The 25299-nt window shown below is 46.6% G+C and overlaps 1 protein-coding gene across 1 annotated transcript in view; it reads left to right on the top strand.

Moving 5' to 3' along the window:
- The first annotated feature begins 3238 nt into the window (after window positions 1–3238).
- The window catches only part of Hacd3 (3-hydroxyacyl-CoA dehydratase 3), a 34603-nt gene continuing 12542 nt past the window's right edge, over window positions 3239–25299 (top strand). The window contains exons 1-6 of the mRNA XM_055597402.1: window positions 3239–3492; window positions 15273–15315; window positions 17809–17882; window positions 18687–18851; window positions 20210–20261; window positions 23111–23221. Of these exons, the coding sequence (XP_055453377.1) occupies window positions 3406–3492; window positions 15273–15315; window positions 17809–17882; window positions 18687–18851; window positions 20210–20261; window positions 23111–23221 (532 nt within the window). The 5' untranslated portion in view covers window positions 3239–3405. The remainder of the gene's footprint in view (window positions 3493–15272; window positions 15316–17808; window positions 17883–18686; window positions 18852–20209; window positions 20262–23110; window positions 23222–25299) is intronic.

The raw sequence follows: 25299 nt of genomic DNA, 5'->3' as shown, positions 1-25299 counted from the left end.
CAAAAAACAAAAAGAATGAACCAACTCATAAAGCAATAAATCTTATGCATGTTTATGTTGAATGAAAAAGCCAGAGAGGATTTTTAAAGTTAATGTGCATGGGCGTTTCAAATGCATGTATGTCTTTATACCTTGTGTGTGCCCAGTGTCCTCACAGATCTGGAACTGAAGTTACAGATGGTTGTGAGCTGCCACGTAGGTCCTGGGAATAAAACCTGGGTTCTTAGAGCAGCAAGTGTTCTTAACTGCTGGGCCATCTCTTTAGCTTTCAAAAGACTTATCTATCTATCTATCTATCTATCTATCTATCTATCTATCTATCTATCTAGTGTGAGGCTGGGGAGATAGTAAAATTCCTGTTGGACAAGCATCAGAATGGGAATTTAGACCATATGATTCTGGGGAGGCAAAAGTATTTAGATCTCTGGGGCTTGCGGGCCAGTCAGCCTAGCATTCCTGTGACCCGTCTCGATGGCTGTCATCTGAGTGACACCCAAAGCTGGCCTCTAGCTGTTAGCTGTGCTTCCCTGCCTGTGCACATGTGTTACCACACACACACATGTGCGCGCGCACACACACACACACACACACACACACACACACACACACACACACACGAAAGGAGCCCCCCGGAAAAGGATACAAAAGCATACATACCCTAGGGTCCATTTCTGTGACAGTCAAGGTTAAGCCTATAATGGTGGCCCACCCCTTTAATCCCAGCACTAAGGAGGCAGAGGCAGGCAGATCTTTGTGAGTTCAAGGCCATCCTGGTCTACAGAGGGAGTTCCAAGATAGTCAAGGCTACACAGAGAAACCCTGTTTTGAAAGAAACAAACAAGAAAGAAGAAAGAAAGAAGTCAAGATTAGACAAACACTATGGCCATCTAACTCAGGTTAGTTTTATTAGAGGAAGTGAAACCTTGCTGACAAGAGGTTGCCTCTGAGCCAGTGGAAATTTGTCAGATCTTGATGTGGGTTATAAGTGCTCAAGCATATACACATATGAAATCACTGTAAACTGAACATTGAAGATTCCTCACATCTTTGTTTGTTTTTAGAAACAGGGTTTCTTTCTATAATCCTGGCTGTCCTGGAACTGGTTCTGTAGACCAGGGTGGCCTCAAACTCACAGAGATTCACCTACTTCTGACTCCAGAGAGCTGGGATTAAAGGTCTGCAGCACCACGCCCACCTGATTGATTGCTCACGTAGTACAATGACAACTACCCATAAAGCACTTATAAGTGCTTCTGATAAGTTCACCACTTCCAATACCTCATTTTTAAAGTTCAAGGTTGACAGGCTTACTGTTGTCCTTATCTCCTACCTGGCAGATTGCATCAGCAGCCAACTGTTTTGCCAACTACTTTTTTTTTTTTTTTTTTTTTTTTTTTTTGGCACAGAGAGGTTGCTTTCTGGGCATACATTTTATGACCCTCTAGTTTGATAAACTTTCTTGGCTCCAGAATGTCTGTGGGTTGCAACCAAAGTACTTCTGTAAAGCAAACAAAGACTTTCCTAATCTAATCCTTGCACCATTTTTGTTTGTGTTTTTGAGACAGGGTTTCTCAGTGTAGCCCTGGCTGTCCTGGACTCAATTTGTAGACCAGGCTGGCCTTGAACTCAGAGATCCTCCTGCCTCTGCCTCCCAGAGTGCTGGGATCACAGTGGTGTGCCACCACACCTGGCTATCCTTGCTCATTTCTACTTCTCACCTTCATGCCTTTCCTCCCTGGCTCACAGAGCCTTCCCCAGCTTGCTTGGCTTTTCTACCTCTGCCCTCCACGTGCTTCCACTGTCCTGCCCATACTGCTCCCCTGGAAATTCCTCACCTCTCACAGTTTGGCTCTTGGGCTGCCATATCTCATGTTTGGCCATGGTTCTGTTCTGACATTTTCGAGGTCAGCACATCTGCCATGTTAACTTCTCTGTGTTCTGAGCTAAATGCTTCCTGGGGACTCAACTCAGTTGGGAAGAAAGCATTTCTGTGACAACAAATGGAGGGTTGAGGAGATGACAGTTCAGCAGGTAAAATGCTTGTCACAAAAGCATGAGGTCCTGAGCTTAATCCTCAGCAAGGTGACGTGGAGGGAGGGGGGAAACAGGCAGATCATTAGTACTATCCCTGGGCCGATGAGAGACCCCCTCTCAAAAACGTGCAGCATGTAATCCCAGCCCTGGAGCAGGAGGGGCAGAAGTTTCCAGGAACCCTCCCCTGGAGAATTTGGAAGGTCCGGGTTGTAAGAGACCCTGTCTGAAAGCAAAGACACGGTAAAAAGAGGTGGTCCTCTGGCCTCCACCTGCACAGGCACAGACACACACACTCGGAGGAAAATAGCTTCCCGTTCTTGTTGAGGACGCAGGCGAGACGTTCAAGATGTACATAGGTGTTGCTTTTTTGTTTAGTTTTGTTTGTTTTTTGAGACAGGGTTTCTCTGTGTAATAGTCTTGTCTGTCCTGGGCTCGCTTCATAGACCTGGCTGGCCTCGAACTCACAGAGATCCACCTGCCTCTGCCTGCAGAGTGCTGGGGTTAAAGCTGTGCGCCACCGTGCCCAGCTCTTGGTGTTGCTTTTAGTTCAGGCTTTTTTCTTTCTCTCTCTCTCTCTCTCTTTTTTTTTTTTTTCAGACAGTCTTAATAGGTAGCTCTAGGTGACTTGAAACTCACTAGGTAGACCAGGATCCAGAGATCTGCCTGCTTCTGCTTCCCAAGCGCTGTGATTAAAGGCGTGCAACACACACCACGCTGCTGCTCAAGCAGAGAAAAAAAATCAGCTCCTTGGCGTCGCTAGCCACGTTCTGAGCGTTCAACAGCAACCTGTGACTAGTGGCCATCATTGTAGAGAGCACAGAGGACACTGCACCAGTCCTTGCTGACATGGGCTGGCTTTATCAACAGACCTAAGGGTCTTTCTGTCTTTCTGTGTGCGGCTTTGAAGCCCCGGGAGGGAGAGCGCTTTCACTAAACGCTGCGTTCACCCGCAGTAACTTGGAAGGGATTCTTGCACACAAGCCTCTTGCTACCCTGCTCGGCTCTTTCATTCGTAGATTAGAGCCCTTCACCTCCACGCTCTCGCGCGGGGACCTCCCTGGAGCGCGGCGGGCGGCAGCGCAGAGCCGAAAAGCCTCCCGATGCGAAGGCCGCCGAGGATCACGTGGCGCGGCCCCTCGCCCCCCACGTCCCGCCCCCGCCCGCTCCCCCGCCCGCCTCGCACCGCCTACCCCCCCCTTGTCCTCACTGCGCAGGCGCGGGCCGCGAGCGTGGGGCTGCCTGGAGACAGCGGGACTGCGGGCTGCGGAGCGCGGGGGTTTGCGGCCTGCGTCCGGCCAGCTGTAGCGGCGCACAGGCCGAGGTCCCGAGCGCAGCGAGCCGAGCCTCCCCGCTCCCCCGACAGCGCGGGCCATGGAGACTCAGGTGCTGACGCCGCACGTCTACTGGGCTCAGCGACACCGCGAGCTGTATCTGCGCGTGGAGCTGAGTGACGTGCAGGTAAAGGCCGGGCTGCGGGCTAAGGGCTGCGGGCTGCGCGCGGGATCGGGGCCCTGGGTACCCGCCGGTGCCCCGCGCGTGTGCGCCCCTGCAGTGCGCCAGCGGGAGCCGCAAGTGGGGCGCTCGGCCTCCCCCGGGGCTGCAGGTGACGCCGGGGGTTCCGCGCGTGGCCCCTCGGCCTCCCCTTTGTTCCTGGCAGGCGCCACGGGGAGCCGCAGCCGGGTCCTGGAGGCCTGGCCGCGGGCTCCCGGGTTGCCTGAGACCCCTGAGACGCGGGATGAGCTCTGTGGGTCTGAGGTGCGGAGTGACAGTGGCCTTCTGGGCCGTGGCTGGACGTCAGCACTGGCCCCTGAGGTCAAGCCGGGGCGGCTCCTTGCCGTTCTGAAGGCTCGCCGCTGAGCTGGGCGGGGGCAGCCCCCAACCGTTCAGCGATGGAGAGCCACGTTCCCCACCCCCCACCGAGGAAATGATTTCCATCCTTCATCCTAGGCTTCGAGCTGCGTAAAGGAATTATCTCGTTACATTAGGCGTTATTTTCATCTCATTTGCCTATTAATGTGAGCAGATCAAATCCCTGGGAACTTCCGTGTCTCTAACCAGACCATCCAGTATTCTGGCCTTTGTGGAGCAAGTGGTTTTGGTCTGGAATGTTCTTTCGACAGTCATCCTACTCCCTAGTCTCCTTGACATCCAGCATATTCTAACGTCCTTGGTTCCACTGAACTGTTTCTTGCTCGGAATTAGACACTTAGATGGAGTCATCAATTGAGCTGGCATATTTTCTTGCAGAGTCTAGGTCCTGGGTGACCACCTGAGTCTAATGTTTGCTTCTGGAATGTAAGTCGTTTCCCCTAGTGAAGGATGAAGATGGTACTGGCCAGAATGGTTTTGAGTAAGCAGGAACATTGATTGCATGGTGTGTCATTTAATGTTTTAAGCAAGCCTGAATTATGCTTTACTATAATAGGATAATTTTCTGTGCTGTCTTTCTCTGCTGTGCTACAGATTCTTTGCTAAAATAGAAAAAAAAATTGATTAATTTTTTATATTTTGGAGACAGTCTTGCTGTGTAGCTCTGGCTGGCCTGGAACTCGAGATTCACCAGCCTCTGCCTCCTGAGTGCTGGGGTTAAAGGTGGCATTATCACTCCTAGAGTTACATGTTTGAGATATGTTAACAGTGAAAACTGTGAAGGTGGAGGAAAAAGGTTGAGATTTTCTTTTGGAGAGAAAAGTCCTTTTTAAGAAGTTTTGGGAAGAATAAGTCCCTCACCCTCGTGGAGCTTTTATCTTTTTTGGGACTTCACACCTGCTATTCTGAGGCATAATTAATTGTAAAACAACATGTCAATACAATGTATAAAATACTACAGATTTACAGAGTCGGACAAGCTCCACTTTCCCAGGGCATAGGCAACTTCCCCAGGGCATTCTGTCTATAAGGAAGTGTAGTAATCATAAAACCGAAAAGATTTGCTCATGAATGTGTCTCTAAACTTGGGATTTTGGTGTTTTGAAACAGGTCCCTTGTATTGAAGGAATTCTTTGGCTCTCCTTGATTGGGTTGGAAATGACTTCCAGAAAGGAGGAGGCTTCTTGTCTACCTGTTTCTGGGAGAACTTTCCAGAGAGCCCACCTGTAGCCAAACCAAGTTCACTGAAATTACTCTAGGCCGATTGGGGCGGCAGTATCTAGTAAGAGGTGTTAAAACTGTATATAGAATTTGAGCCTTGGTGCTTGGGGAAGAACAAATGGAAGAGGGGGCTCACTGAGGCTTAGATGCTGTGGATAAGCAGGCAGTTCTGAAAAAACAGTAAGGAGGAGAGATTAGCACAAGAGTTAAACTGTTGAGAGATAGTGTTTGCTTTGGCCAAGAGAGGGAGGGTGTCTGTCATATTTTGGTGGCCGTGTGAGCAGGTATTTGTTTTTATACACAATTATGCATTAGACATTGCCTCAGTTTGTCTTTAATGTTTTCTGAAGTTCTTACTCTATGAGACAGTAAAATGCTCAATGAGAAAATAGAAATAGCCTGTTCTAGTTGTGAATTTAGTGACTGTCAAGAGCTGCCTCTGTTTTCTTGTTTAATCTACTCAGGTTCTGTTGAAACAAGTTCTAGCTCAAGGTGAAGCAATCCATTTCTTTGTACAAGCCGTTTAAGGAGTACTGTCAATTGCTGGTCTGTAAGGTAGGTTCTCACTCTTGGGCAGCTCTCCAGTGTTCCTTTGCCTCTTATAGCCTGTCCTGTGGCTGACAAAAAAACTGATCAGCAGTGTGAGGGCTGATGAGTGCTGCCCCCTTCCTCCCAGGACATGAGTTGTCACATCAGACTTGTAGTTGACTTTGTGGCACTGTGCTTGAGGCGAGCGATAGCAGGAGGCAGCAGGGGGATGGTGACTTCAGAAGGACAGCCTAATGGGCAGGTCTGTCTCAGCCACCATGGCTGTTAGAGCATGTGTTTCCTTAGCAAGGCTTCAGTTGTATTCGGGGGGAGTACACAGCTAGGTTGAAAAATACTATTTTTGTTAGTGTCTCATAGAAAAAGAAGTCATGCAAGGTGGGAAATTGGGCCTTTTTTCTTCCATTTACCAGCTGGTGACCATGGGGCTGGAGAGATGGCTCACCAGTTAAGAGCACTGGCTGCTCTTCCAAAGGTTCTGAGTTCAAGTGCCAGCAACTACATGGTGGCTCAGAACCATCTATATGCCCTCTTCTGGCCTGCAGTCATACTAGCTGGTGACCACAGATAATAAGAGCCTCATTGTCTTCACTTTCAAATTGTGAATAATAATACCTAATTCACAGGTATTTTGATGTTTGTACTGGGTTTAAAGGTCATTTGTAAGTTCATCCAAGCATGTGGGGTTATATATGACTTTGATGCTAGCTCTTAGACGAGAGATAGACACACAGAGCGCTGAAGCAGAACGTCACCTGTTAGCAGACCTGTCTACATGTAAACCCTTATCATATGGTCAACATGGCTTTACACATCAATTGGGAAAGGATGAGCCAGTCAGAAAATTGGATTAGGAGAACTGTTAATCCAGATGGCAAAAAGGTAAGATTGCTGCCTGTGTCATTCATAAAAAGCATTTTCAAGTGGGTTAATGACTGCATAAAGAGAATTGAGGAGACTGGATTAGAAACACAGAGGAACATCTTAAGAATCAAAATGTAAATACTAAAGCTTGGTGAAGAAGACAAGTTTGAAGAAGACATTTGCTGCAAATACTCTGGCAAATGACTAGCATCTTGCCTAAAGAAAAAAAAAAATAAGAAAACAGATGTGTTTTCTAGCAGAAAAAAGAGCAAATAGTAAAGAGTGGCCAGGAGCCCTGAAATGATGCTTACCTAATTTCAGTAATAATCAAGGGCTATTGCCGGATGCTATTTTTCATATAAGATTGGGAAGTACAGAAAGTGTCTGACATTATCAGTTGATGCTATGGATATTTGGGAGAGAGACATTAAACATTTTCTTTAGGGGGGAGGGGATGGCTATGGTGGCACACTCCTTTAATCCCAGAACTTGGGAGGCAGAGGCAGGTGGATTTCTGTGAGTTTGAGGTCAGCCTGGTCCACATAGCAAGTTCTAGGTTAGCCAGGGCTATATAAGAAGACCCTGTTTTAAATTAAGGAAAAAATGATGTTACTCTGTGTGTGTGTTTGTGTGTGTTCATGTGTGTTTATGTGTGTGTGTGTGTGTGCGTGTGAGAGAGAGAGAGAGAGAGAGCTCATTTGTTGAGATCAGGACAGCTTGTAGAGCGAGCTCTCTTCCATCATTTGGGTCTGGGGAATAGAACTTGTGTGGTCAGGCTTGGCTAACAGCTTCTTTGCTAACTGAGCTATCATTCTGGCCCAAGAAGAGATATTTTTTTCTTGTTTCGCTGGCCCTCAGTGAGTCATTTTTAATACAGTCACTGTGAGTATTAATTGGTAATTTTTTTGAGGACAGTTTGGCAGTGTCTGGTTGAGATGCACTTTTAAGTAATTGCACCACGTCTGTTCTATTCCTTTTAAGCCACAGACAAATAGAGCAGAACGCTAGTGGACATTAGTTATGGGTGTTTGTTATGGTTTTCAGTGTTTGTCTAATTGCTTGAAATATTTCACAATAAACTTCAAAAACTAAACTGTTCACAGCCACAAAACAAAAATACTCACAAAGCAGCAAACTAAGATACATTAAGGTCATTAAGATACATAAGGTCATTTGAATTGATTCAGATATAAGGCCATGAACTAGGTGCTTGGTCCCAACCTGTAATATAAAGATTACTTGGGGAAAATTCAGGGAGTGCTAAAATGGTAGAGGACGTTTTAAGTGGAGTGGTCAGGGAAGGCTTCATGGCGGAAGTGACGTTTGTTTATTTATTTTTCCAGAGCTGTGGACGGAACCCAGGGCCTTACGCTTGCTAGGCCAGAGCGCTCTACCACTGAGCTAAACCCCAGCCCCCGGAAGTGAAATGGAGGGATAAAATGAGTTATGCAGGAGGCATGAAGTAGGACTGGGATTATGGCTCAGCGGAAGAATGTTCTTCAAATGCTTGAGAGGCTGTGGGATTGATCCCCTGCATCACACAAAAAAAGACAGAGTAGCCAAATCTGGGGGTTGAAAAAGGAACCCAGAGCCACAATATTCTCACCCATGCACAGACTTAAAGACAGGCCTGAGGCTTGGAGGGCTCCCAGGGAACAGAAAGAACATTAGTATGTGTGGGGTATTGTAAGGAAAAGAGGGAGAGGATGTTGGAGGCTTTAAAGATGTAGGTCATGTAGAGACTGGTTGCCATGGCAAGGAGCTTGGATTTCATTGTAGAGCACCGGGAACGATTGAGCTTTGAGCAGGATGACCCCTTAGGATTTTATTTTAGAAATTACTTGGACTTGCTGGTGCAGTCAGTGGTAAAGTGTCTACCATGTGGCGAGAGCCTACGTTTGAGTGCCATCACTTTGGGGCAGGGGGTGGATTCTCTACATCTGCTATGTGGATTAAAACGGGGCAGATGTGAAATTTGCAGGGACTTCCTGCTTTCTTTCTTTTAGACAGGTTGACATGTAGCCCAAGCTGGCTTTGAACTGACTTTAGCTAAGGATGACCTTGAACTTCTTTGCCTCCTGCCTCTACCTCTGGATAGAAGAATTACAGGCCTGGCTTTGGAAGACTTTTTTCTTCTTTTAAAGGTTTATTTTTACTTTATGTGTATGGATGTCTGTGTGTATGTGTACCATGTGCCTGCAGTGTCTGTGGTAGCTAGAAGAGGGCATCAGCTCTGACACTGGAGTTCAAACTATCTGTGAGCTACCATGTTGGTGTTGGGAATCACACCCAGGTCCTCTGGAAGAGCAGCCAGTGCTCATAAACCAATGAGCCATCCCTGCAGCCCCTAGAAGACCAAGGACACTGCTAAAATAGTGTGGGTGAGCAATAAGAGGGGTCATCTAGAGATGACAGTGGGGCTGAGACTGAACCAAGGGGGGTGTTTAGAGAGAAGTACGTTATCAGTCAAGCGTGGGAGGATTTTATTTCAGAGAGGGAGAAAGGAAAGAGCCAGCAACTAGCCATAAGTGTCTAAGCTCAGAGTGTCCAATGGTATTTTACTAAAACACCTAACACTAGAAAAGTTTTAGGGCCTAAGTCCAGAGTCCCCCTTTGGACATAATAGTTTGAGACTCAAACAATTTCCAAATATGAGCTAGTAGAGTTCAGGGCAATATTTTATTTCGAAAAGTAGAATTTCATGGTATCTTAGACTTAATTGGTTACAAAATGTACCATTATTTTATGTATATTTCATACAGAATGGAAAAGGACTGCTATTTAAATTAAGGTACATGCTTGCTTGCTTGCTTTTCTGTTGGTATAATGTTCTTGTGGAATGTATACACCTTACCCTTGTTCATTCAAATGCTGATTTCTCTCCCCACTCTCTGGTTTCAATCACATTGCACTGTGATACTTAACTCTAGGCATCACCTGTCTCAACTTTGTGTAAACATGACAAAATAAAACAACCAGCCACAATATTGAGCAATAGAGGGGAAGGAGGAAGTGGGAGAGGGGAGGAGCCAGAGGACAGGAATGAGTGGGAGAGAAGGGAGAAGAGAGCTGGGAGAACAGAGGCAGGAGAGAGAGCTTGGAACAAAATGGAGAAATGAACTGGACCTAATATTCATTAAAAGCAAGTATAATGTGGGAAATCTAAATGTTAGGCACCTATGGAGGTTTAGGACAGACTATTGCCCAGCATTGTGTTCTAGGTTAATTAAATAAATCTCAGTCTCTGTGTGGTGATTTGGGTATACAGCTGTTTAGGATTAACAGCCGCTTTACCAGAAGATAATTGATAGTAAATTTTAACAGAAAATACAACACTTTTCTTCTTTCTTTCATTCTTTCTTTCTCTCTCTCTCTCTCTCTCTCTCTCTCTCTTTCTTTCTTCCCTCCCTTCCTCCCTCCCTTCCTTTCTCCCTCTTTCCCTCCCTTCCTACGGGTTTCTCTGTGTAGCCTTGGCTCTCCTGGATTTGCATTGTAGACCAGGCTGGTCTTGAACTCACAGTGAGGTGATCTGCTGCCTCTGCCCGGTGTTGGATTACAGGAGTGTGCCACCACGCCTGGCTGGCTTTCTTTTCTTCTCTTTTTTTCTCTCACTCTCTTCTTTTTTTTTTTTTTTTTTATTTTTCGGTGTGTTGAAGCAGAATTGGCTACCCTGGAACTCACCCTACAGACCAGGCTGGCTGAAATCACAGAGATCCATTTGCTTCTGCCTCCCAAGTGCTGGAACTAAAGGTGTGCTTGTTCTAGGGAGTACTGAAGAGAGAAAGACACTGCAGGGTGAATTTAGGCTCCTCAAATAGGAAGCAGGAAGGTGGAAATTGGGGTGGGGGATCAGCCTCAAGGACTGAACCCAAACCTTTCTGCAGAGGCTTTCTTTATTATTACACAAAAGGCAACTTTAGCAAGTGAATTTCCACATACCAAAAACTTCTTATCTAGAGGTTGTCTTAAAGAACCATCAACTTAAGCAATTATCAGCCTTTTGAGACTTCCTGGTTTGGCAGGTTGTAAGTTATGCCAAGGTTCTGAGAATGTTTGAAAGAGCGACCCCATAAAGTCTCAGTTAACAGTCACTGGCAAAAGTCTGCCTGCCATCGCTCCAGAATTCATGCCAGATACAGCGGCTCTGCTGGAAACCCGCGCCACTTGCGCCACTGCCACTGCGCACACGCTTTTGTAGACATTGGCGTGTGTGTTTTTAAATTATTGAGAGAGCTTACTAAAGTGTCCCTCATTGTCTAGTTAGAGGACGCCAGAAACACTCCTGCAACCAAACTAGCGGGGCTAATTTCTGTTTCAGTGAGCATCCCTATGGGAAAACGTGTCTCCATAGGAGTCTTTGTTTCTTCTTATTCTTTTTTTTCAACCTTTATTTATTTTAGGTATTTTATGTATACAAGTGCTCTGTCTTCATGTATAACTACACACAGAAGAGGGAATCAGATCCAGTACAGATGGTTGGGAGCCACCATGTGGGTGCTGGGAATTGAACTCAGGACCTCTGGAAGTGCAGCCAGTGCTCTTAACCACTGAGCCATCTCTCCAGCCCTCCTCCCACCCCACCCCCTTTTTTTGAGACAGTTTCTCTATGTAGTCCTGGATGTCCTGGAACTCTCTCTGTAGACCAGGCTGGGCTTGAACTCAGAGATCCACTTGCCTCTGGAATGCTGGGATTAAAGGCCACTAGGCCCAGCTCAGGCTCAATAAGCAGGTGATGGGGTGTGAGCTTCTGTTGAGGGAACATCTCCAAGAAGATTGAGCAGAAACCTGTATGTTAACCCACTCAAGGAGGCTGGAGACCCAGTGGTTAAGAGCACTGGCTGTTAGTATTAGATAAGAATGCCATGCACACAACCAGTCTTAAATCTAATGAGGTTTATTGGATGGAGATGGAGAGAGACGGGGATGGGGGGCACCCGGGGGGGGGGGGCGCCCCGACAGAGAAGAGGGAGAGAAAGCAAGAGAAGGGGAGAGCAAGAGAGCAAGAGGAGGGAAGGGTGGTCACTATGTACCCAGCCCAGATGATGTCATAGGACACAGGTACTGACATAGGATATTGTCAGGACCCTGAAGGTCCCTAAGGGAAGGCCAGTGGAATTGCCTGCACAACATAACACTGGCTGCTTTTGCAGAGGACCAGGTTAAAGCCCCAGTACTGACATGGCAGCTGCCCTAGTTAGGGTTACCATTGCTATGATGAAACACCATGACAAAAGCTAACTGGGAAGGAAAGAGTTTATTTGGCTTAGATTTCCGCATTGTAGTCCTTGAAGGAAGCCAGGACAGACACCTGGAGGCAGGCCCCAGCAGAGGCCATGGGTTGTTCATCATGGCTTCTCAGGCTACCTGAACCACCAGCCCAGAGATGGAACCACCCACAATGGGCTGGGCCCTCCCCTATGGATCACTAATAAGAACATAACCTACAGGCTTGTCCATACCTGCCCTTATGGGGGCATTTTCACAATTGAGGTTCCCGCTGTTAGGAAATACAATGCGGCAAGGGGGTACCATGGGGGGCCCATGCCAAGATGTTTCCCTGAGGAAGTACACCATGCAACAGATCTAGTATAAGGGGGGATTACTGGGAAGAGCGAGAAACGAGAGCCTGGAGAAGAGGTGGAGGCAGAGGAGTGGACAGATGAGAGCAGAGTCATGAAGGGGGGACAGAGGAGAGAAAGGGGGTGCCAATGGCAGTAAGAGGGAGGGAAAGAACACTGGGAAGAGAGAGGGCTGGGGTGTCGGCCAGTCCTTTCATACACAGCATGCACCTGGCGACAGCACCGTTGCTAGGTCCCTGAGAGGAGCCTAGTGGAATTGCCTGTGAGCTCACACCCTCCTGTATGTCAAGCTGACATAAAATTTGCCAGCTGTGCCTCACAACTGTCTGTAGTGCCAGTTCTAAGGAGTACAATGTCCTCTTGGCCTTTGCAGGCACTAGACATGCAGAGTATATATACACATACGTGCAGGCAAAACACCCATATACAGAAACATTTTTAAAAAGAAACCATGGGGGTGGGGGAGGAAACCACGCAAAGACTGGGGATGTCGTACAGCCCAGCACTTTCCAGAGGCAGGCAGATCTCCATGAATTTGAGGCCAGCCTGGTCTTCCAAGACAGCCAGGGCTACATAGACAGACCTTCTCTCAACAACCAAATAAACACGTAAACAAAAGCAGCTCCAGCTCCTAGTGTAGCTCCATAGTGTAGCTGGTGTCATTTAAAAACCTTTAGCAAATGTATCAGTTCATGCAGGGTACCAGGAAGCTAGAACTATTAAAGTTACATGTAAGTAGGAACACAGCCCTGCTTAAATGTAAGTTACATGCTCTGAAATAATTACCTCTGAATTTTGAATTTGTTTTTGGCATACACCTTTTAAATTATTTTACATAGTTTTGTTTGTTTGAGAAAGGATTTCTCTGTGCAACCCTGGCTATCCTGGCACTAGCTCTGTAGATAGACCACACTGGTCTCCAGAGATCTGACTGCTTCTGCCTTCTGAGTGCTGGGGTTGAAGATGTGCACCACCACACCCAGCTGTTTTAATTATTTTTCGTGTATAGGGTTTATGGTGTTTTCTCTGTATGTCTGCACCATAAGCATGCTTAGTTCCTGAGGAGGCCAGAAAAGGGCACTTAATTCCCTGGACCTGGAGTTATAGATGGTTGTAAGTTACCACGTAGGCGCTGGAGATTGAATTAGGGTCCTCTGGAAGAGCAGCTCGTGCTTTAACCCACTGAGCCATTTCTCTAGCCCTGCATAAGCCTCTTTTAAACGGAAAGTTATCCTTCCATGACTGCCAACGCTGGAGAGGCTGAACCTCACATGCACAGCGTGTAAATGGGCAGCACTGCTTATTATGGCCGAGTTAGGATCTGAACTCTCTGGCTCACAAATATATTTAGCCAACGACTTAGTCTGTGATATGGTGTGGTATATCAGCCTTGCTTAGACAGATCTCTCTGTCTCAGGAGAGGAGACCAAGCCACCCAAGCCTCTTTTGGTTTCCCACCCAAGGGAAATAGATTATATGGAACACAAGGAAATGCCTAGGTAGAAAACTTCCCTCTAAGGCATTCCAGAACTGTAGAGCCTCCCATGATAATATTTACATAGAAAACTATTTGCTGGGCTGGGAAATATAGCTCAGTGGCAGAGCACCCTCCTAGCATGCACAGGGCTCTGAGTTTGGTCTCTAGTACTGTGAAAAACCAAATAAAACAACAACAAAATGCTTGTTTCTCTTTCTGAGACACCCCGCCCCCATGCCAGAAAGATAGCCCTCCCCCTTTTCAGTGGTCAACACGAGAATACAGAGTCATTCTTGCCATATTTAATGAAAGAGGTTAAACATTTGGTCCAGTTTTCCTTCTGGGATAAATCTTTCCTTTTTCTCCTTGTCTGTTTTGAAAACACAGTACCAGAAGATGAGGGGCCCAGTACCCTACACAGCTCCTACCAATGAGTTCTTGGGAGTGAGTCTGAAATTAGGATAGATATTGCTGATCTTGCGTAAATCCAGCAAGTCAAGGCAGGGTCTTCCGTGTGTCCTCAGCATTTGGGGTCCACATGCTGAGCAGATACTCTGGTTTACTCTGGGATCTTATGCTCCTCTGTGGGTTCGCACCTTCTAATTTTCGAGGACTCTGGAGTAGGACTCTGGCTGGGCATGTACTTGGAAAGCTATAGGTTGTGCCCCGGCGCGTAACTACATGCAGGCCTGTTTTGGATGAGGTTTTAATCTGTGTGTTCTCCTCTCCCCGCACTTGTCCAGGTTCTGGCCCCTCTGTGAGAAATCTTTACTTCCACCCAGGAGGTTGTTCACTTAAACATTCCTCAAGCTTTCACTCGCCCTTTTTCTTGCTGCACTTGGCTGTGCACAGAGCATGTAGTGCCCATTGATCTGGCACACCTGCTCTCCAGGCTTCTCTCTACCTTCCTAAGTTTCCTTTGGTGAGTGGCAGAACAGAGTGTCAAGGGTCAGGCAGAAGAATAGGTGTGTTGATTATGATACCAGGGCCATACCATCTCTTGCAGAGCTGCCTGGAGTTGTCAGTAGGAGTCGGGCTTTTTTTACCTTAGCTGCTGAAGGTGTGCATTAAAGCGTTTTCTGGGGATAGATGAGAGATTTGGAGAATTTTGAGTCTGCTCAAAGAGTTTAGTTAGAAGTTGAGGGAATCTGGAGCCTGAGGCTGTTGGACACGGTGCTCTTGTTGATTGTGTTGTGAGTCCAGCCCTGTTGTAATTCTTGTCTTCTTCGTTTTGGTGAGGGGCTGTCACCTTGGTGAAGGTGCTCCCAACTGTGTGTTCCCATTGTGCTTGTCCTCTTTTCAACTCAGTAACCCTTAACTGCCTGTCCATTCCCGCAGTCTTGTTCCTTGCTGTGTTCTCACAGGAAGTGACTCATCTGTTCCACCTCAGAGATCTGTCTGTTCCCACCCACCTCACATAACCCCTTGCCTGCCTAGCCATCATCATAAAGAGTGTTCCACAGCCTAATGGTTAGGCAGAGTTAGAGCAGTTTAGAGCGCTGGGAGGAGGCTCAGTCAGCAGTCAGCGAGGCATAGAAACCTGCAGAGAGGTGACCCCTCAGTCTTAGCGGGGAGGCACGGGTCAGAGGTCGGTCTCCAGGAGGAGGAGGGCAGCAAGCTTCTGCTTTATTGTAATTTCTCCACATAAAAATGTCTCTTGTGTCCCTGGTCTCTTTTCACAGAATCCTGCCATCAGCATCACGGAAAATGTGCTCCATTTCAAAGGTCAGTATCTGGGCAGATGCTGGAAGCCCTCTGCATAGAGCAGGAGGCATGATGGCAGTTTCTCTTTTAATGAAAACAAACAAACAAACAAAAAAAAAAAAACAAAGTAATTATTCTATTATCTATCTGTCTATCTATCTATCTATCTATCTATCTATCTATCTATCTATCTATCTATCTATCTGGTATATCTATTCATCCATCCATCCATCCATCTGTCTATCAGTCTGTCTATCATCTGTTTTGTTTTTGAAACAGGCTCTCAGTGTACTTTGATCTCAGCACTCAGGCAGAGGTGGGCAGATCTCTTTGAGTTTAACCCACCTTCCTCTGCCTCTTGAGTGCTGAGATAAAAGGCATGCGCCACACCACCCAGCTGTATTTATGTTTTTTAAAAACTGTGTGTGTGTGTGTGTGTGTGTGTGTGTGTGTGTGTTTGTATGACCACAAAGGTCAGACAAGTGTGTCAGAGTATTTGGAGCATCTAGATGGCTCCGTATATAGTCAAGTATCCCCACATACCAGTGGCTATTTGCATGTTATCCAAGCTGAAATAGAACCACTGACACAGTGCACAGACATACACATAGACAAACACTTATACACATAAAATAAGTATTTAAACCTTCAATTTCTTAAGGGGAAAAAACCCAGTTATACTGGAGACAAAGAGACAATGTGTCACATGTGTTCTGCCACTGAACTATATCCTCAGCCCAGTGGAACATGTCTTTTCTTTAAAGTGTTTTTGAGACATGGTCTTGCTCCGTAGTCCAGGACGGTGTTGAACTCTATGTTCTGTCCCAGCCTTGTAAGGGCTGGGCTGTAGGCCTCTGTCCTCCACAACCTGGTGAAATTTCACTGAGACTTTGCTGTTCTGATGGTCTCCGATTCTAAGGATCTAGCTCATGTTTTCTCTGTGGCTTCCTGCTGTGCTCAAGACACTGAGCCAATGTTGACAGGTCAGTGGATGGGTCTCCTTACTTTCTTTCCATTCTAGGTTTCCTGAGTTTCTGTCTTTTATTTTATTTTTTTATGGCCTCTCAAGTAGCCCAGGCTGGCTTCAGACTTGCCTTGTAGCTGAGGATGCCCTTGAGCATCTGCCCCTCCTTCTGCCTCTCCAGTGATGTGACTGCATGTGTGAGCCACCATGCCTAGCTCCCTGGGGTTAACGGAAAGTGGAGTTTACGTGTTACCTGCAGTTCCACCCACCTGCTGTACTGCAGTGAAAGAATAGTCTGGCTTTGTTCTGTTTTTCAAGATAGAATGTGGTGGTCGTAGTGCAGGCTCTGGGGTTCAGCCTGTGAACTGTTCTACCTTAAGGGATGTATAGTTTTAGAGTGTAATAGTCACTCAGAGCAAATATTAGGCATGTTGTACTAAAAAGGCCAGAGGTGGGAGGAGAAACCCGGAGAGAACCAAGTGAAAAGCAGCAAAGAGCAGAAGGAGGGGGTGCCCTGCGGTAGCTGCTGGGGCTAGTGGTCCCTGGAGCTTGGGCAAGGAGCCATGTCATGACTCCGGGATGGAGTGGCCACCTCAGGGGTTGTTACCTCAGCTCTGTTCATCCTCTGCCCTGTTGCATTTGCGACTGCTAAAGGACAGGTTGGCTTGTGCCTTCATTCTGTGTCTGTGGTTGGAAGGTTTAAGGTTAGAGCCATCTTTGAGATATTTCAGGATTTTTGTCTCTCCCCACATCTCTCTGTGTCTCCCTCCCCTGCATTTCATGTTTTCCTCTGCTTCCCCCTGCATTTCATGTTTTCCCCCTTCCACCACCCATGTCTCTGTATTGGGACTTGAACCCAGGGCCTGGTGCATGCTGGCAGATACTCATGGAGTGCTGAGCCACATCCCAGTCCTGCCACCTGTCTTAACCCAGTCAGGATGCCATAGACATCATTTTTTTTTTTTCTGCCCAGGATTTAGAATCAAAGTAAATGGGAAAGTTAATCTTTGAGCCCACCCTTGGGCGTTCCATGTTCTTGTTCTTCATCTTCTTGTTCTTTTTCTTCTCCTCCTTTTCTCCTTCGTTCCTTTCTTCCTTCTTTCTCTTCCTCTTCTTCCTTTGTTCTTCATCTTCTTTTCACTATTATTGTACTAGGTACTTATTATGCAGGCTGTATTAAGGTATCAAAAATAGTCCAGAACAGTCCAATAAACAGAGCGTTTAGGCTGGCCACCTGTAACTCGAGTACTCTGGGAGGCAGAGGCAGGTGGATCTCTGTAAGTTCGAGGCCAGCCTGGTCTACAAAGTGAGTGCAGGACAGCCAGGACTACACAGAGAAACCCTGTCTCAGGAAAAATAAATAAATAACTGAGAGAGTTCAAGTTTGCCCACAGTTTGGCTCATCCGGCTGTTGAGTAGCTCTTCCTCGAGCTCCCACACTTTTGATGGGAACCGTTAACTTTTGCCTTCTTTTCCAAAACACTGTAGCAGGCTGTTTTTTTGGGTGGCCTTGCTCAAATTCACAAAAATCCACATTCTTTTTCTTGCAGCTCAGGGTCATGGGGCCAAAGGAGACAATGTCTATGAATTTCACCTGGAGTTCTTGGACCTTGTGAAGCCAGAGGTATGTTCTCTGCTTTCTCATTACATTTCCATTTCAGGAAGAGCACACTAGCAGTTAAGTGATGTGAAGGGTAGGAACTGAAGATGAGGAGCAAAGGGAGTGATTCTGTCCTGTTTGGAGCAGAGCCCTGGTTTTAGCTGCAGAAAGATGGGAATGCTGGAGAGCCAGAGCTGCAACCAGGCTTGGCCACTATTTGCAATGTGAACTTCCATTTTTTCTCATGTGTTAGATGAGGGCTCTTATGAAATCTCTAGATCCATTCCAGTTCTGGTATTCTCTTATTTTAGTTATGGCAGAGGAGAGTAGGGTGACAGATGGTTGACACTCTCACCACGAGGATTTCATGAGATTCAGTCACTGTGGCAGTAAGGATCATAGGAAGCAGAAAGGATGAAGAGAGCCGGTCTTGAAAAAAGATGCTGGGAGTATAGAAGCAGCCATCTCTTAGCCTCAGGAAGCTGATGATTTGATTCATACTGCTTGCTTGGGGGCTTGAGTTCACGAATCTCCATGTGGAGGGTCTTGCTCTGAGGTAGCTTGAGTGTCAGCTCTGGCATAGGGCTGAGAACATAGGCTTGTGATGGAGGCAGAGTGAAAAGCCAGAGCAGAATCAGAGAAGGACACTGCTCTTCTTATGAGCGGTTCTTTCCAATAGCCCCTGCTCTAGAATGTTTTCCATGGATCGTGCCTTGCAGAAGAAGAGAAACACCAGGAAGAAGCAGCACAGCACAGCTTCTCTGTGGAGTGACACCAGCATAGTGGAGTCAGAGGTCAGAGGGCTCACACTCTCACTTTCCCTCCTAGCCAGTGTACCGTCTGACCCAGAGGCAAGTGAACATCACAGTCCAGAAGAAGGTGAGTCAGTGGTGGGAGCGGCTCACCAAGCAGGAGAAGCGGCCGCTGTTTTTGGCCCCTGACTTTGACCGCTGGCTGGATGAATCTGACGCGGAAATGGAGCTGAGAGCGAAGGTGAGTGGGCATGCTAAGCCCTCGTTACTGCAGATGGAAATCCCGAGGGTTTGATAGAATGGGACACATTGCACACTGACTTGGAGGCCTGGCACCACGATTATAGAGTATTCAACATGTAAATGTGGTCGGCTCCTTCACTTGGGGTTTATACGATGTTTACCTCAGGGCTAGGCTAAGGTGATGGATTGTGGTGGGGGAAGGGGACGTACCGTTCTTATCACATGTCAGAGATACAGAGTCAAAAGCCAGAGCACTGTCGACACTAACCTTGGGACTGCTGGCCAAGGCAGTGTTTGTCGGGGTCCTCTCCCTGTTCCTCACTGCACTGTTGGGAAGAAAGTCATGGCCTTTTGTTTCCATATCTTTTTTTTTTGATATTTCCTATATGAGAAACTCACCTGTTCTCTCCCATTTCTTTATTCAGCCATTTCCATTATTTATTTTATGCTTAGGATTATAATCTAACACTGTTTTTGTTGCTCTCACCATCCCAGCTGTGGCCATGGGTTGCTCTTTCACTTGGCCTAGTATGCCTTCCAAAAAGCTTAACCATTGTAGGAGATTGTTTTTCTTTTCTCCTCACCCTTTCTTCCTTCTGTTAACTCTATAATCTACGCCAGGTATAGCTTCTGTATCTTTATATCCTTTGCTTCAGTCCTGGAGGAATCATTTCTCTAAGGAGCTTTTTTGTTTTTTCATTTCATTTTATGTGTGTTGGTATTTGGTCTGCATTTAGGTCTGTGTCCGCAGAGGCCAGAAGAGGGTGTCAGATCCCCTGGAACTGGAGTTAGAGATGGTTGCAAGCCACCGTGTGGGTGCTGGGAATTGAACCCGGGTCCTCTGGAAGAGCAGCCTGTGCTCTTAACCGCTGAGCCAGCTCTCCAGCCCCAGCTGTCTTATTTTTGCAGAATGCTATCAGCAGCCACATCAGCTGCAGTGAAGAAATACAGATGTGCATATATCACATACGGATACTTACAAATGCTACTGTATGTGTCTGTTTGTATAGTAAGCTAAACATAAATTTACACTGATGTTGGACATGATCTTAGCTCAGGGAAAAAGAAACATAAAGTGGAAATGTAAAGTCTGAAATGGCACTTCCTAGCTTCAGCTGTCCCTCCATGTGGCATTGTAACAAGTATGCAGAGGGCGTCCTCCAGACGAGCTGATTAGCCACTGGATGAGTAAGTGTCCCACACTCAGTGCTCATGCTGGGACAGTCTCCTCAGCCGAGCACCACCACGCTGGGAAGAGGTGCCTGACGGGGTCAACTCAGGTTCCCAGCACCTGGGCTTTTGTAGCATCTGGGAAATCTAACTTGTATTCTTGGAAAATTTCTGTCTAAATTCTAGGAGGAAGAACGCCTAAATAAACTCAGACTAGAAAATGAAGGCTCCCCTGAAAGTAAGTGGCTGAGGTGGAACAGTTAACCTGTGATGGAGTTGGGGTGGGCGGATGTGGCATGGCAAGAGAGAGGGGAACTTCACCCCATGAACGCTCGGTGAGTTTAGGTCTGGCTTCTAAGCTGTGCACATCATAATAAAGCCTGACCTTTAAGGGTGTTTCTTTCCTGTTTGGGGCTACCCTGTCTGAATAAACCCAGGCTAATGTAGCAGAGAAGAAAAGTCTGTCTTCTGGACAGACTCAGGGTAGAAGGCACTACACCTGTCTAGGCAAATGGACATGTGCATGAAATAAGGCCACGCTCCTTCGGCCCAGTGTCTTCCCCCACCTGAAGTCTGAAGGGCTGGGCCATAAATGCCTGTGGTTATCAGCTCCTGAGGAAGGAAGTGGCCTGCATGTGTTCTGTGCACCGTGTGCATGTGCGGTCCTTGGGGAGGCCAGAAGGCAGCGCAGTAGCTCCTGAAACTGGAGTTACAGCCAGCTGTGAGCTGTGGCGATACGGGTGCTGGGAACCAAACCAGGGTCCTCTGCAAGAGCAGCAAGTGCTCTTGACCACTGAGCTGGCTCTCTAGCTCCTATTCAGAGTTTTAATTTTTATTTTACTTACTCTTTTTTTGAGACAAGGTCTCTTGGCTGGCCAGCAATTAAATATGCAGATCAGGCTAGTCTCCAACATGCAGAGATTCACCTGCCTCTGCCTCCTGAGAGCTGGGATTAAAGGCATATGACGCCCTGCCCAGCTATTCAGAATTTTAGAAAAATTTCATTTTATTTAATCAAATGTTTATGAAAAAGAAGGTCTGTAAGGAAATATATAATGCTCATGGCGATGGTGCGTACGTCCATCACCTGTTACACACGCTGCCTGGAAAGCACCAGAGCAGCTCTGGGTCTGCAGCCGGGCGAGTTAATTGTGGGCACCGTCCTCAAGAGCTGATGTCTAGTGGCAGGCTCATGCAGGTCTTGGGAAAATTACACGTGAACGACAGAAGGAGATGAGGCTCACTCCTCACCCTGAATCAGACCTTTGCAAGGGCTTTATTTGTCGCGCCACAGTAAGGAAGGAGGTAGCTCTACAGAAGTGCTTTCCAGATTTTCTTCTCTGGTACCTCAGTAGTTCCCAGAAATGTCCTGCAAGAAGCTCCACTGGAATTGACACAGAGCTTGTGTTTACACATTAAGGTACTGAGAGTGTATGTATGTGTGTTGTGTTTTAAGTGAGCTTTAAAAAAAGACTTGAGTGGCTACTAATTTAGAGAAATAGACTTAAAGGAGTAAAAACATAGTCTCTAAAGAGGACTAGTGGAGGCAAAGACCAATGTGAGAAGCCACCTTGATGAAGATGCTTCCCTGCAGGAATCTGAATTCAGCCTCCGGAACCCACATAAAGGTGGAAGGAGAGAACTGGCATCACAGAGTTGTCCTCTGACCTCCACACATGGGCCGCAGCACATGCGCCCACCTAATAGTAATAATAATAGTCACAGTTTTATTTTTAATTTTTAAGACAAGGCCTCACAAAGTAGCCTTGGCTGGCCTGGAACTCTAGACCAGGCTGGCCTCAAACTCACAGTTATCCTCCTGCCTCTGCCTCTAATGTGCCTCCAACACTACTGGCCCAGTGATAAAATTGTTGGGGTTTTTTGTTTGTAATTTTTTGGTTTTCAAGACAGGGTTTCTCTGTGTAGCCTTGGCTGTTCTGGACTCACTTAGTAGACCATGCTGGCCTCAGACTCACCGAGATCTGCCTGCCTCTGCTGGGATTACAGGCATGTGCTACCACACTATAAAATTGTTTTTTTTAGACCACTTTTGATATTTACGTTAACTTTTTTTAAAATAGATTTTTAGGATGCTAGACAAGGCTTTAACTGTTTTTTCAAAATTCACAGTTTCCTGATGACAGGGCCAGGAAGTATACATTTTTGTATTATGAAGAAGTTTGATTAAGTGTGTTACATCTGGTACCTTTTGGGCCTGTGGGATAGGCTGTTTTTTGTTCGATCACACTTTTAAATGTGGTGGTTTGGACATTAGCCAAGTGTTATGAGAAGGTTGATGACACAGTTGGCCTAGAGCAACAAAAGCTGAGCACCCCCTCTCTGCCCGAGACCTGTCCTTTCTGTTCTTTCTTTCCCCGTCTTTTGTGAGGAGGCTGTAAGGCCTTCATACCTTCCTCTGTCAATAGAATGAGTGTCCACATCTTCCTGCCGCCGGCTGCATCCTCGTCCTGCACATCTCTAAAGGCACAGCTCAGATCCCAGCTCATCCAGTCCTGCCTAATGCCTTTTCCTCCAGCCTAATGTCTTTTTTTAGAAGACATTCTTTGTCTCCATCTGGCTTGTGCTGTGGCTTTCCAACCCACCGTAAGCTTCTAGAGACAGTGCTGTGCTTTCACTGTCTTCGCGTCCCCATTACGACCTTCATGCTGTCTGGCACACTGTGTTCAGCCAGGACTGGCTATTTGAATAATTATTTTTTCATTTATTGTTTCTACTATATAAGCTAGTTTGACTTGCATGATATTAAAAAATTTTTTTTTTCAGAGAAGAGCAGTCAATCTGTAGATTATGTTAACTAAACCAAGAGCTGAAGGGAACTTTATTTCCCTACATGTATTGCCAGGGATGGAGTTCTTCTCCTGAGCAAGTCAAGGCTATGAACGGAGGCTGGTGAATGCACACACTGCCAGGCAGTGTTCCACATATTTTCTTTATGGGATCCCAGGCCAGGAAGATACGGGCTCCATATTTGTGCGGGAGCTCAGGGTAAAGAAAGGGTGGAGCTGTCCAGTCCCAGGGCTTCTCCCTGGGGTTGTGTTCTGTGGCTCACTGTGCTTTGCTCTGCAGCTCTGACAAGCCTGAAGAAAGGGTACCTGTTCATGTATAACCTGGTACAGCTCCTCGGCTTCTCCTGGATCTTTGTCAACCTGACAGTGCGGTTCTTTATCTTGGGAAAAGGTAAGTATGAAACCTCAGGGCAGCTGAGGTAGCTTTCTGACACGAGCAGGTAGCCTGCCCTTCTTGCCCTGTGCTTCCACAGCACATTTCCCAGCTCCTGGTGGAGCAGGCCGACTGCAGCAGGCCTAGAAATATCACTTCTGCAGATGTGGCATTAAGTTAGAAGCTCCCAAGGTATTGTCATCAGTGAGGAATTTCAGTGAAATGTTCACTAGTGTGCTGTTGTGATGCATATAGAAAGGCTAACAACAGCACAAATTAATGTGTAAATTGTTTTTTCCTGTTTGATCATAGCCATACCAAACCAGCTTGCAAACCAGTACACACAAAGATTAGAGAGAGTACAGTTTTCCAATAATTTGAATATAGATCATTTGAAAATTTCTTTTGCAAAGTAGGTATGGAGAAAATGTAATAGAAAATATAAACTGTTTGAAAAGAAAAATGAATTCTTGAGAGTATCCTACTGTTCAGCCCTGGGTTTTGCAGTTTGTGGCAGCTGAGCTGTTTAGCTGGGAGTCTGTTGAAAGAGGAGGAACCATGAGTTGTTTTTCCACCGCGACACTGGACTTTGCAATAGCACAGTGGCAGGCTAGGAAAGCCACTGTGGGCATCGGCCCCCATGTGACCAGAGGCCTCCACGATCACATGAGAGAATGGGGACGTTTCTGGTGCGGCCCCCCAGGTCGTTCTTTTTCTAGTGTGGCTTTATCAGAAGCCCCATGGAAGGAAAACAGGGACCTCCAGGTACATAAAAGCTTGCCTCGTTCAGCCTGAGATGGTGGGAGAATTCTGTTATTGATAAGACGGTTGGCTATAGGGCTGGCAATATGGCTCAGAGGATGGGGTGCTTGCTGCCAAGCCTGAAAATCTAGCTCCAGTACCCACATGGTAAGAGAATCAGCCCAGAAATTGTCCTCTGACAGGCACACACACACACATGCTTGCCAAATGTCATAAAGCATCTTAAGACAACTGAAGTGATCCAGTCAGAAAGCTGTCAAGTCACCGGGTGTGGTAGAATAGGCCTACTGACTCAGTGGTGATCAGTGGTGAATTTTCAACTGTAATTTGCTTTTCTATGGACCCTTTTAACTGAGGATTTAGATTACAAATATATGGATAATGGTTGTATCTGCCTGTGGCTTCCTTCCTTCCTTTCTTCCTTCCTTCCTTCCTTCCTTCCTTCCTTCCTTCCTTCCTTTCTTTCTTTCTTTCTCTCTTTCTCTCTTTCTCTCTCTCTCTCTCTCTCTCTCTCTCTCTCTCTCTCTCTTTCGGGGTTTGGTTTTGGTTTCTTTGGGGGCATTTGGAGATGCTTGTCACTGTTGTAGTGGATCCGGGTGCCGCTTGTGTTGAATAGGTGGGGTCTGGGAGCCCCCCACCTTCTGCAGTACACAGACAGGATGGTCCTGCCTGGAATGTCAGTGGTGCCTAGTTGGGAAGTACTGAAGCAAGACGCGAGGCAGCATGTCCAGACAGGACTAGTGTGAAGACAGGGAATGATGTGGCCTCTCAAAGTGCTGCCCATGTGTGGGCCTCAGGTGAGCACTAGTGGCCATTGTGAATTTTTATCAAGTAATTTGCTCAAACGTTCTGTACTTTTAGATATTTAGACCATTTGTACAGTAATGTCCTTGGAAATGTTTCAGAGGACAGCCTTGTATTAATAAGGCCTTTTTAGTTAGGATAGATTCTCAAAATTCTAAGAAGGCTTTTGAAATCTGATTTTAAGGATTTTATTTTTAGGGGCTAGATAAATGACTCAGTGGTTAAGAACACTGGCTGTTCCAGAGGACTTGGGTTTGATTCCCAGCAATCACATGGTACAAATGTCTATAAGTCCAGTTCAGGTGGTTAGATGCCTCCTCTGGTCTCCCATGGTACCAGGCATAAAGTGTTGCATAGACATACATGCAGGCCAAACACCAACCACATTAAAAAAGAGTAATAATAATAATGATAATCAACATTTAAAAATCTTAAAAGTTTACTTGCAGGTCTGTGCAATGGAATATAGGTGCCCCTGGAGACCAGAAGAGGGCATTGGCGGAGCTGTGGGCTGCCAAACGTGGGTGCTG

The sequence above is a fragment of the Psammomys obesus genome, unplaced genomic scaffold, assembly GCF_907164565.1.
Source record: "Psammomys obesus unplaced genomic scaffold, mPsaObe1.curated_primary_1811, whole genome shotgun sequence".
NCBI classification, from domain to species: Eukaryota; Metazoa; Chordata; class Mammalia; order Rodentia; family Muridae; genus Psammomys; species Psammomys obesus.
The sequence above is the reverse complement of the archived record's forward strand: the minus strand, read 5'-3'. Positions and strand labels throughout refer to the sequence as shown.